The sequence below is a fragment of the Cetorhinus maximus genome, chromosome 15 (genome assembly GCF_964194155.1).
Source record: "Cetorhinus maximus chromosome 15, sCetMax3.hap1.1, whole genome shotgun sequence".
Lineage (NCBI taxonomy): Eukaryota > Metazoa > Chordata > Chondrichthyes > Lamniformes > Cetorhinidae > Cetorhinus > Cetorhinus maximus.
In genome coordinates, this window is record NC_135893.1 from 88,903,777 (window position 1) to 88,916,853 (window position 13,077).

Genomic DNA, 13,077 nt, shown 5'->3' on the forward strand with positions numbered 1-13,077 from the left:
AACTTGGCATAGAGTACATGAGGAACCTTGGGGGTGGATGGGGGGACATAGCTTGGCATGGCATAAGGGGCCATGGGTGTGGGTGGGGGGCAGGAGGGTAAGTGGTGAGGGCAGGACAGCCTTTCAGCTTTATTTAAACTTGCACCACAGTGGAACTTTAAACAGCCCCCCTCCACATCCAGCAGCCCCTGTGGCTGTCTCTGACCTCTTTCCTGGGTCAGCTGGCCTGACCCCAGCCTGCATCTACCGCATACGCCACCCACCCCCCCAACAACCCCACCACCACCACACCCCCCCAAACCCCCAACCACCACCACCCCCAACTCCTCCACCATCACCCCCCCAAACCCCCCTCCCACCACCCCACCCTCACCACCACCCCATCCTCACCACCACCCCCCTTCACCACCACCACTCCACCACCCACCCACCACCACCACCCCCCGCCCCTCCCTGCCCCAAATCCCAGGGCTTGGTAACCTAATAAAGAGCTTTCTAATTATGAAAGGTTTTGACAGGGTAGAAACGGACAGAATGTTTCCACTTGTGTGGAAGAGCAAAACTCGAGGCCATCGATATAAGATAGTCACCGAGAAATCCAACAGGGAATTGAGACGAAACCTCTTTGCCCAAAGAGTGGTGAGGATGTGGAATTTGCTACCACAGAGAGTGGTTAAAGTGAATAGTATAGATGCAGTTAAGCAGCGGCTAGCTAGCAGAGGTTGCAGGGAAAAGAGGGTTATGCTGATAAAAAAATGAGATGAGGGAAGACTGCAGAAGGCTCGAATGAAGCATAAATGCTAGCATGGGCTAGTTGGGCTGAATAGACTTTCTATGCTGAATTTCCTATAAAATCCTACATAATGTAACGTTAACTCCTTGTACAGCACGCTGTTCTTGTACTCTCTGGTTTCAGAGATTTCGGCTATAGTAACTGAGAGCTGTGACATGCTTTACATGTGTTCGATTCAACACAACATTTCCTCATGGTGGAATGTGTCCTCGTAACACTTTCTGTTGGTACAGAACTGCTTCAAAGGCTCATCACAACTTCTGTGCAACTTTCTGTCGTCTCTTGAAAGCTTAATAACACTTTCCGGGACCCTTTGAATCATCTTAGAAGCCCTGAGGGTAAAACCGGACAAGGGCATGGGACGCAAAACAGGTGAATTTGCACTTGCCCATCGATATACGAGTTCTCCTGAAGTCAATGGAACTGAATGGGGCGACTAATGGGCAACTGATTTCTTTTGGGTCCCCAACTGTGTCCAATTTTATCACCCCTCCTCCATCCCCCATTCTCCCCCTCTTTATGAATATAATTGTATTGATAGGATTTTCTGTCCAATTTCAGTTATCAGACCAGTATGGGTCTGTGTTTACCATTCAGCTGGGACTGGAAAAAGTGGTGGTGCTCACAGGGTATGAAACAGTGAAAGAAGCCCTTGTAGACCGTGCGGACGAATTTGCAGAGAGAGCAAAGATCCCAGTGTTGGAAATGCAGGCGAACGGTTATGGTAATCAGCTCTTCACTTTCTTCTGCGTCACTGATATGTTAACAAAACAAATAAGATATTTCGATCACAGGCTTAGCACACCAGTTACAAAGGTGAGCTAGGGCTCCATTAAGAAACGCTAGAGCAGTGAGCCTGCTGCTATGGGGGTGGTAGCACAGAGCAAAGTCAGTAAAAAGATGTTTCCACTTGTGGGGGAGTCCAGAACTCGGGGTCATAAATATAAACTAGCCACTAATAAATCCATTACGGAATTCAGGAAAAATGTTTTTACCCAGAGAGTGGTGAGAATTGTGGAGCTTGCGAGTGGTCGAGGTGAATAGTACAGATGCATTTAAGGGGAAGCTGGATAAACACATGAGAAAGAGAGGAATAGAAAGAAATGCTGGTGGGGTTAGGTGAGGAGGAGCACAAACACTGCATAGACCTAAGTTAAAAGCAAAATACTGCAGATGCTGGAAATCTGAAATAAAAACAGAAAATGTTGCAAAATCTCAGCAGGTCTAGCAGCATCTGTGGAAAGAGAAACAGAGTTAACGTTTTGAGTCCGTATGACCCCTTATGCTGAGTTTTTCCCGCATTTTCTGTTTTTATTACTGCATAGAGCTGTTGGCTGAATGGCTTGGTTCTATGTAATTCTATGTAAATCACTATGTCAGAGCAACTAGTTTGAAACTATTGAAATAAATGAAGGGTGCAATTAATATATTAAAACCCCAATGTTTCCCACTTTGTCCCTGGATGCACTGGAAACAAAGTTAGTTATCTTCCATTTGGTGTACATTCTAGGTATTTCTTTTGGACATGGGGAGTCATGGAAACAGATGCGAAGATTCGCCATAATGACGCTACGTAATTTTGGAATGGGCAAGAAGACAATTGAAGACAAAATTACAGAGGAAGCCAGGTTTCTGGTGCAAGAAATTCAATCTCACCAAGGTTAGAGTTTAATTCCATGATTATATTCTGATGGATTTGTTGGTACAACTTGCTTATATGACTTCTGCAAAAACATTCAGTGCTGTTTCATTTGTGGGTTTTATTTCATGTTGTTAACATTCTGGCCACTGGAGTGTCTGCCTGGTGGAGGTAGCCATTGTCATACAGCCTGGCAAACATTTTGGGCACTCTGGATGATGGACTGAAATACATGCTTAACTGTCTCTGAGCTTGATTCTGTCCACATCTAGCACCTATCCAAGCTCATTTTCAGAGAGAAGTCATTTTACAATGCATATGATGTTTCACTTGTGGTGGCATCTAGAACTAGGGAACATGAATATAAGGTAGTCATTAAATCCATCAGGGAATTCAGAAGAAACTTCTTCACTCAGTGAGTGGTGAGAATGTGAAATTTGTTACACAAGGAGTGGTTAAAGGGAATAACATAGATGCCTTTAAGAGGAAGCAATGTAAACACAAGGGAAAAAGGAACATAAGGATATGCCTATAGAGTTAGGTGAAGAGAGGCACAAACATTGCATAGACCAGTTGGCTCAATGGCCCATTTCTGTCCTGTATGCTTTATGCAATTCTAGTTCTGTGTATTTCTAGAAGGTGATCAGGAGCAGGTGCCCTGGCTGAATTTCCCCTCCCTTACTTAGGATTGCTGAAGTCAAGTCTATCATGGCACTAAATTGAGGAGCAGGGGAATTCTTCCTGGTGCCGCAATTAATATTTATCCCACAACCAACATCACTAAAACAGATGATCTGGTCAGGTGTAAGGCAATGACCATCTCCAGGAAGAGAGAATCTGACCATCCCCCCTTGACATTCAATGGCATTACTATCACTAAATCCCCCTTTATCTATATCCTGGGGGGGTTACCATTTACCAGAAACTGAACTGGACGAACTAAATAAATACTATAACCACAAGAGCAGGCCAGAGGCTGGGAATTCTGAGGTGAGTAACTCACCTCCTGACTCCCCAAAGTCTGTCCACCATCTACAAAGCACAAGTCAGGAGTGTGATGGAATACTCTCCACTTGCCTGGATGAGTGCAGCTCCCACAACACTCAAGAAGCTCGACACCATCCAGGACAAAGCAGCTCGCTTGATTGGCACCCTATCCACCACCAACGCACAGTGGCAGCAGTGTGTACCATCCACAAGACGCACAGCACAAACTCACCAAGCCTCCTTAGACAGCACCTTTCAAACCCATGACCTCTACCATCTAGAAGGAGAAGGGCAGCAGACCAATGGAAAGACAACCACCTGGAAGTTCCCCTCCAAACCACACACCATCCTGACTTGGAAATATATCGCCATTCCTTCACTGTCGCTGGGTCAAAATCCTGGAAGTCCCTCTCTGACAGCACTATGAGTGTACCTACACCACATGGACTACAGTGATTCAAGAAGGCAGCTCGCCACCACCTTCTCAAGGGCAAGTAGGGATGGGCAATAAATGCTGGCCGGGCCAGTGATGCCCACATTCCTTAAAATTATCTCATTGTTGTTTTTGGAAGCTTGCTGTGAACAATTTAGCTGCCACGTTTCATAACTTTGCAACGGTAAAGAACATATTTTTTTATTTCTGTTGGACTGTTGTAAAGAACATATATCTTTTTATTTTTCTGTTGGACTGATTTTCTTTTGCCACTGGTTAACAACAGTTTATTCAATAAACAATTATTTACTTATTAAGTTTACAAACCTGATGCCCGTATTCTGTTAACCTAAATTAAACAATTAGGTAGAATTGGGGCAATCTGGTGGTTTGATCAAACTTTTCACATTTGTCACAGTCCGGGGAACATTGGGGCTTGATATTACCGCACACTATCCCCAGTGAGTCGTGACACAACACTGAAGTTCAAAATGGATTTCCATGGCTGCAAAGCACATTGGGGTGTCCTGAGATTGTGAAAGGTTTGATATATATGCAAGTTCTTTCTTTCCCTTTTTTATTCTGTTCTGGTAAAGACCATTATGGCCTCAAACATGGGACCTTACTGGCCTGTGTGACTTAGAAACTGGGTCATCAGAGGAACTGAAGCTGTGACAGGTTTAAGACATCAGAAGGAACTGAAATGTATCACCGTTCTGTTTTCAAAATAACATTAAATTTCATGTTGATCTGTGTTTGCTGGCAGGCCAGCCTTTTGATACAACTGTGCCTGTCACCTCTGCCATGGCCAACATCATCTGTTCGATAGTTTTTGGAGATCGGTTTGACTACAAGGACAAAATATTTCGTACTATAACAAAGCTGATACGTGAAAATTTTAATCTACTTGGGACTTCTAGAGTCCAGGTATACATTCAATGATTAGAAGTCTGAAGTGATATTTTGGTAAGAAGAACAAAGAAAGGCAATATAAAATAAAGGATACAATTCTAAAGGGGCTTCAGGAGCAGCGACCTGGGGGTACTTGCGCACAAATTGTTGCATTTGTCAAGACAGGGTTGGGAAAGTGGTTAATGAGGCACACAGGGTACTGGGCTTTAAAGATAGGGGCATAGAGTACAAAAGCAAGGAAGCTATGGTGAACCTACAATCGTTCAGCCCTACTCAAGTACTCTGTCTAATTCTGGACACCACACTTCAGGCAGGATGTGAAAGCACTAGAGAGGGTGCAGAAAAGATTTACGAGAATGGTTCCAGGGGCGAGAGACTTCGGTTATGAGGATTAATTGGGGAAACTGAGGCTGTTCTCTTTTGAGTAGAGAAGGTTGAGAGGAGATTTGATACTAGTGTTCAAAACCATGAGGGGCCCGGATAGAGTACACAGGGAGAAAAAAAGCAAAAGACGGCGGATGCTGGAAATCCAAAACAAAAACAGAAACAGAAATACCTGGAACAACTCAGCAGGTCTGGCAGCATCGGCGGAGGAGAGCACAGTTGACGTTTCGAGTCCTCGTGACCCTTCAACAGAACTAAGTAAAAATAGGAAAGGGGTGAAATATAAGCTGGTTTAAGGTGGTGGGGTGGGGGGGTGGGTGGCGGTGTGGGTTGTTGGGACAAGCAGCCAGTAATAGTTGGAGATAATCAAAAGCTGTCACAGATAAAAGAACAAAGAGGTGTTGAAGGTGGTGATATTATCTAAAGGAATGTGCTAATTAAGAGTAGAAGACAGGACAGATAAGGTACAGATAGCTCTTGTGGGAGTGGGGGAATACTAAAAGGTAGAAATAAACAATGGGTGGAAATACATTTAAAAATAATGGAAATAGGTGGGAAAAGAAAAATCTATATAAATTATTGGAAAAAACAAAAAGGAGGGGGAAGAACCGGGAAGGGGGTGGGGATGGAGGAGAGAGTTCACGATCTGAAATTGTACACAGGGAGAAACTGTTCCCATTAGCAGATGGGCCATGAGCCAGAGGGCAACAATTCAAGGTCATTGGCAAAAGAAGCGATGGTGACATGAGGAAAAGCTTTTATTACGCAGTGAATGGCCAGGATCTGGATTACATTTAAAGTGTGGTGGAGGCAGATTCAACTGTAGTTTTCAAAAGGCAATTGGGTAATTATCTAAAGAGAAAAAGCTTCCAGAGCTATGGGGAAAAGGCAAGGGAATGGGACTAACTGAGTACTCTTACAGAGAGCTGGCATGGACCTGACAAGCCAAATGGCCTCCTTCATTCAATGATTCTATTCTATGATTTTTATAATAGAATTTAGATTTATGTTTAAATATTTTAAATGGCAAATTATCCCATATACTGTTGCTAGGTCCAATACTCTTCAGAGTCTCTGGGTCAGCCATTGCTAAAACATTTCCAGTTCATAAGCTAAGAATGAAATTACATTAATAAAACACCAATGCCCAAAGCTGTGTTAATAATATACTAAGTCAGGTAAATTTTACTAATTAATTTAACCCCCACACAAGTCATTTAAAACAGCATATTTACACTCTATTGTCTAACTTTGAGTCTACATTCAGCACAATTCCTCTGCAGCTGTTCATTTGTTTAACCACTCCCTCACCTCCACCGCTAATGTCCTCATGTTCAGCAAAGCCTTTGCCATTTCCCATTCTTTTTGTTACCCTGGTACGATCCCTGCCCCCTCTCCAATCTATCAAATTCAACGGGCACAGGTTTGTGCAGCCGGGTGTACAATATTGAGCGTACCTGGTGACAAACTGCATTCGCCATCCATTGCCAAATCTGGCTTGATCATGTCAACGTTTAGTGGGCCTCCTTTTCTTTCTACTAACAGTCAAGTCTTTAAACCCTTCCTCACTGACCACTCCGCCTCCCCCCCCTCCCCACTTCTTACAACGAGCGGGGAGCTCAATGGTTTCTCCATCACCAAGATAGAGACCATCTGTTCAGCTGATTCCACACACCCCTTCCCCCAACTTCTCCTCAACCACTGAGCCAAACCTCTCCCCAGTCTCCTGCTACCCTCGCCCTCTCCATCCTCAGAGTCAGGGAAAAAGTGAGAGGACAGGGAGGGTCTGTACTTGCTTATAAACTGCAAAATCTCTAACTTCTTCCTGTTCATGCACCTGAAATGTGAACCCTATCTTCCCCTCTCCACTGATGTTACTGATCTGCATTTTTTACTTTTACACCAGATTTCACAGTATTTGCCTTAGTTTAAACATTCCTTTAAAATCAATTAGTGGGAAAACCTCACATGTTTAAAAAAGTTACCTAGGCTGTTCAATTTCCATCACACGCAAACTTTATTTGTCTGACCACTGAGGAGATAAACATGCTCTCTATTCCTCAGATGTACAATGCTTTCCCTTTCCTGGGCTTTCTGCCTGGAACTCACAAGAAGATCTTTGAAAACAGAACACAGATGGTTCAGCTCATCCTGAATTTCTACAAAGAACATCAGAAAACATTGAATGAGAATGATGTAGGGAGTTTAATTGATGCGTTCCTGGTAAAGCGGCAAGAGGTATTGTTGGTTTTTTTTTAAAAGATCAATCCTCAGTATAAAGTGTATTAAAACAATGGACATTATATCACTGTAACCAAACAACACCATTAGCTTTGTGGGATTGCCTAGCAGCTGTTGGATAGTCTAGATGTTGCATAAAGATCCTAACCCTGCTGACTAGATAGATAACTATATTAAAACAAGCACCCTCCCCACCCACCCCACCACACCCCCCACCCCCCACCACCACCCCCCATCCCCTGCACCACACCCCCCACCCACCCCACCACCCTCACCCACCACCACCACCACCCCCATCCCCTGCACCACACCCCCCACCCACCCCACCACCCTCACCCACCACCACCACCCCATCCCCCCACCACCACCCCCCACCCAACACCCCCCACGCACCACCACTCCCCACACACCACCCCCCACGCACCACCATCACCACTCCCCACGCACCACCATCTCCACCCCCCACCCCCCCATCACCACCCCACCACCTCCCCCCACAACTCCATCACCACCACCCCCCAGAACACCATCACTACCCCCCACCCCCACCACCCCCCACAACACCACCACACCCCCCACCCCCACACCACCCCCCACCACCACCCCCCACAACACCACCACCACCCCCCACCACCACCCCCCACCACCACCCCCCACCCCCCACCCCCCCCACCACCTCCCACCAACCCCCACCCCACCACCACCCCCCACCCCCCACCCCCCCACCACCTCCCACCATCCCCCACCCCCACCCACCCTCACCACCAATACCCCCACCACCACCCCCCACTCCCTAATGACCTATCCTCATTCCATGCTTTCCTCTACACAAGGCTAGTCCAATGCTTCCAAAAGATACTAATTTCAGGCTGTGTCATTTTTATTTTCAAGGAATCAAAGAACCTAGATTCCTATTTCCATGACAACAATTTGGTGACTTCAGTGACGAACTTGTTTGCAGCTGGGACAGATACTTCCTCTTCCACAATGCGCTGGGCAATTCTCTTGCTGATAAAGTACCCCGAGATTCAAAGTAAGTGCTTCTGTTAATTTATTCATGAATGCATTTATCTGAGTAAGATATAACGTTGTCAAAATTGATACATTATGTGGTAATTTATGCTCTCCCCCATGGCGAGTTTGGAGGTGGGAGGGCATTTCATCGGGTGGGATGGTTTGCGAGCAGGGACCCCGCCACCATCCCACCTCCACCCCGATTAAGTCTATAGCGGGAAGGCCTGTGGGCGGCCTGCCTGCCGCACTGCCGATTGAGGCCTTTAAGTGGGCACTTAACGCTCAATTAAGGGCCTCTTCACACCGCCACCGGTATTAACCTGGCAGCAGGCAGGGCTGTGGCCACACGGGGAGCATGACAAGCAAACATGTGTGGGTTGCTTGTAGTCTCCTGGGGCAGAATCTCTCATTCAAAGGCACTCAATGCTTGATCGAGGTCCCAGCCTCAGGAAGTGGGTGGCCCACTCACAGTCACCGTGACCTCCACCCAGTGAAACCCCTCCCGCCATCACTTGCCTCGGGCCTGGTTGGTGGGTGTATTTCCCACAACTGCCACACCCTCCCCAATAGCAAAAGAGCTGCTGGCCTCTGATTGGCCGGCAGTTCTCAGTAGGGTCCTGCTCCTGTGAAAGGCCCACCGGTGACCTCTCAACTGCCTGATTGGCAGGCTTTCCCAGGTGAAGGCAGCATGGGTCTCTCGCCAGATCTCCAGCCAAGGCTGCCCCCATCCTCCCATCGCCTTCATAACACTCCCCCCATTGCTTTTCAAAATATAGAACAACTAACTGGCAGTTGAGGTAAGCTTATTTACTATAGGTATTGGGCCCATATGACAACTTTATCAATCATTCTAATTAATGGGCACATTATGTCGACTGATTCTTCAGTGCAGTACTGAGGGGGGAGTTGCACTGTCAGATTTGCCACCTTTTGGATCTGACACCTGCCTTCTCAGGTGGATGTAAACAATCCCATGACACTATTCCAAGAAAAGCAGGGGGTTCTTCTCGTGTCCTGGTCATTATTTATTCCTAAACCAGCATCACTTAAAAAAAATAGATTAACTAGTCATTTAACTCATTGCTTCTGCTTGCTTTGTGTAAATGGGCTACCCTGTTTCTCTACGTTGCAACAATGATTACACTTCAATTAGCAAAATATGCCCAATCCTGAGAGAATACAGAAGATTAAATAAAATGAAAGCACCATTCATGAGTAAATTCACGAAGTATTGATATCCTAAAATACCTTGCTGAAGTAGTTATGAATTACAAAGCTTTAAATATACCTTCTCCACCAGGTCCCTCTTAACAGGTTAGCCAATATATGGATACTTTGAAGATTCTTTCATGATTGGAAATATTATAGAAATTGAACTGTTTCTCCCTTAAGGAAGTGTTCAAGAGGAAATTGAAAGCGTTATTGGAACAGAGAGAACGCCCAGAATGGAAGATCGGAAGAGAATGCCATACACTAATGCAGTCTTGCATGAGATTCAAAGATTTGCTAACATCATCCCAATGAATATTCCACATGCAACAACCATGGATACCCACTTCAGAGGATTTTTTATTCCAAAGGTAAAGTTTTCAACTAATGATCAAATATATCAAAGTAATATTTCAGTTCTGTGCTTCGCAAGTAATTTCTAACATCTTTCAACTGCTAATTCCAAACTTCCACATGTAAAGATGATTAAAATGTGACTACCCCTATTAAGATTGGAAACTTAAACTTTGAGACTCATTAAGGTAAGGATCTTAGATAAAATATCAGTGTTACAATGTGCATAATCAATGTAAGAAATAGATCAAACACGCCTTTGCATGCCTAGTGTTTAACATATGGCGCCATATTTTGCTTTATTCAAGTTGTCCTGCATTAACTAACTTGAATGATCTTCATTGTTGCTGAACTAGGTAAGGATGGAATTGAGAGACTAGAGCCTTTAATGGACTCAAAGTTGAACGTGTTCGACCAAAGTACAGCCGCAATGAATAAAATCAGTGGAATATTGAACTACATCCAGAGGAACATAAGCTAGAGGAGGTCATGATTAACAGTTCTGGTCAGGTCTCACCTTGTGTGCTGTGTCTGTGTTGCATGAGAAATAATGGGCGAGGTGTTTAAGCACAGAGAGCAATGCAGAGAAGATCTGTACGACTGCACTCTAGTATCATAAGTCAATTTTACGGGAAAGGCTAGAGAAACTTGAATGTTTATGCCTTGAAGGCAGGTGTTTGAGAGGTGATCATACAGAGATTCAAAAGATAGTTAAGGGACTAGAAAAGGTAAATTTTGAATATTGCTTCAAATTGTGAGGGCAGAATGAGGGCACACAGTTTAAAATTTGTAAAATATTAAATTTAGGACTCATATCGGGCAGTTATTCTTTATACAAATGTGGAAGAAACTCCCAGATCGAGTAATGTAGGCAAAAAGCTTAGAATCATTTAAAGTGGAGTAGGATTCTACAATTTAGAGTCTCCTTTGCTGAATGAACTAAAATGGATGGAATGCTCTTCCTCATCCTTGAGTAGCTTGTGAATGCAAAATGTATTTTCTATCAGCTGAGTTCCATAAGATGTAAAAAAATATGTTCTGCCAGGCCAAGCAATGAAGATGACCATCTATCCCACTGATGCATCCTATAGCTGCATGAAGTGCCATCATTGCAGTGTTTGGGCTACTGTCAATGTGTTTTGAGCTTCTTCTGGTGCCAATTGCCTCTAATGGTAATAGCCTAAGAGCTGCGAGTAAGATTTTCACATTTGGGCCTTTCCTTGTGTTAAAGGGAATGCAAGTGATTCCATTGTTATCCTCCGTATTATACGATAAAACTCAATGGGAAAAGCCAAATGAGTTCAACCCATCTCACTTTCTGGACGCTGAGGGGAAGTTTGTGAAGAGAGATGCCTTCATGCCTTTCTCTGCAGGTAACAACATATTGGATTATTTTAATAAACCGCTTTTTCGTATAGTCATCCTTTATCTAGATCTGGATACATTATTTTATTTGCATCGGTTTGTGGATTATCCTTCATCAATTATTTTCTTAGGTTTGTTTTCTTAAATAAAATAATTCAATATATTAGAGAATATGATCTCTCAAGATGCAGGTTTCATCAACAAGCTCTAAAATAACTTTGAATCTATGTGTGTGTGTATATATATATATATATATATACACACACACTAAAATTGTATCTATGTAAATGTTTGAATGCATCAACATAGACTTTCAACTTGCTTTCTGAATTAACCACATGGTATTAGCAATCATGTGATTAGCAGGAACCAATCAGGTCAGTGAATCACATCCGACAACAAAGACAGTCATTATACTTTTACACAAAGTAAAAGTTGAAAAGAAGGTTGTAATAGTTCCATTTAAAAGTTGTAGCTGAAAATGTAACTAAATAAAAAAACAACTTGTGCTTATATAGCACCATTCATGATCTCAGGGCTTCTCAGAGCACTTTACAGCCAATGAAGTACTTCTGAGGTGGAGACACTGTTGTCATGTTGAAAACGTGGCAGCAATTTGCACACAGAAAGATCCCAGAAACAACAATCTGATAATGACCAGGTAATTTATTTCTATGATGTTGATTGAAGGAAAAATATTGAGCACAGGAGAACTGAGAGAGTATATAAGGTAAAAGCAAAATACTGCGGATGCTGGAAATCTGAAACAAAAACAGAAAACGCTGGAAAAGCTCAGCAGGTCTGACAGCATCTGTGAAGAGAGAAAAATGAAGTTAAGTTTACGGACTCGAAACGTTAACTTTGTTTTTCTCTGTCTCCACAGATGCTGTCAGAGCTGCTGAGATTTTCCAGCATTTTCTGTTTTTGTGTGAGAGAGTACATACCTTGCTTTAACATCTCATCCAAGGGAAATAGGCACTGGAAGTGTCAGCGTACATTATGGTGTCAGTCTCTGGAGCAAGCCTTGAACCCACAACTTTCCACCTCAAGAGGCAAGGGTGCTACCCTCTGGACCACAGCTGAGTTGGACTGTAATTTGAATTTTTAAACTTCTTTCCATCAAACTTTTAACTAAGTTAAAGTTGAGTGGTTATGTCCTGGAAAAACTTTGTCTAACCCCAGTCTCAGCTGATTCTATTGGTTACCAAATAAACTTTAAAATGCCACTTTAAAAAGACTGCGCCACTTTACTGAGCAAAGTGTTGGACCACTTTCTGAATGTATCTTCTTCTGCATTTCAAAGGGCGACGGATTTGCTTAGGGGAAAGCCTTGCCAAGATGGAGCTGTTTCTGTTCTTCACGACTCTGATGCAGAGATTTTCCTTCCGTGTCCCTCCTGGGGCCCCCTTGGATCTCACACCATGTGTCGGCCTTACTTTATGCCCGAAACCTCACCAAGTATGTGCCGTACTCCGTTAACAAACACAGCTCATCAGGCTGCCAACCCTCCAGGAATTACCCCAGCATCCACGTGAATTGAAGATTCTTGGACACCACTGCCACACTCTTAAGGAAACTCATTTCGGGCGGGAGGGGGACGCTCAAAAAACTGTTTTTGTTTTCATATTCTTTGAACACTTCTGTTTATTAGCTGCAGAAATATTGGAAATTGGGGGAAAAATTCTCTTTGATTGGCAGGTCTTTTGGAGGAAGCAAGTTATTGGGAAGATGGTGGTGATTTGGTAA

At 43.9% G+C, this 13,077-nt stretch overlaps 1 protein-coding gene across 1 annotated transcript in view; it reads left to right on the top strand.

Moving 5' to 3' along the window:
- LOC144690309 (uncharacterized) overlaps positions 1-13,077 on the top strand; it is a 79,664-nt gene extending 66,587 nt beyond the window's left edge. Inside the window, 9 exon segments of the mRNA XM_078557664.1 lie at positions 1,355-1,517; positions 2,304-2,453; positions 4,619-4,779; positions 7,213-7,386; positions 8,281-8,422; positions 9,796-9,983; positions 11,198-11,339; positions 12,635-12,862; positions 12,983-13,077. Of these exon segments, the coding sequence (XP_078413790.1) occupies positions 1,355-1,517; positions 2,304-2,453; positions 4,619-4,779; positions 7,213-7,386; positions 8,281-8,422; positions 9,796-9,983; positions 11,198-11,339; positions 12,635-12,862; positions 12,983-13,077 (1,443 nt within the window).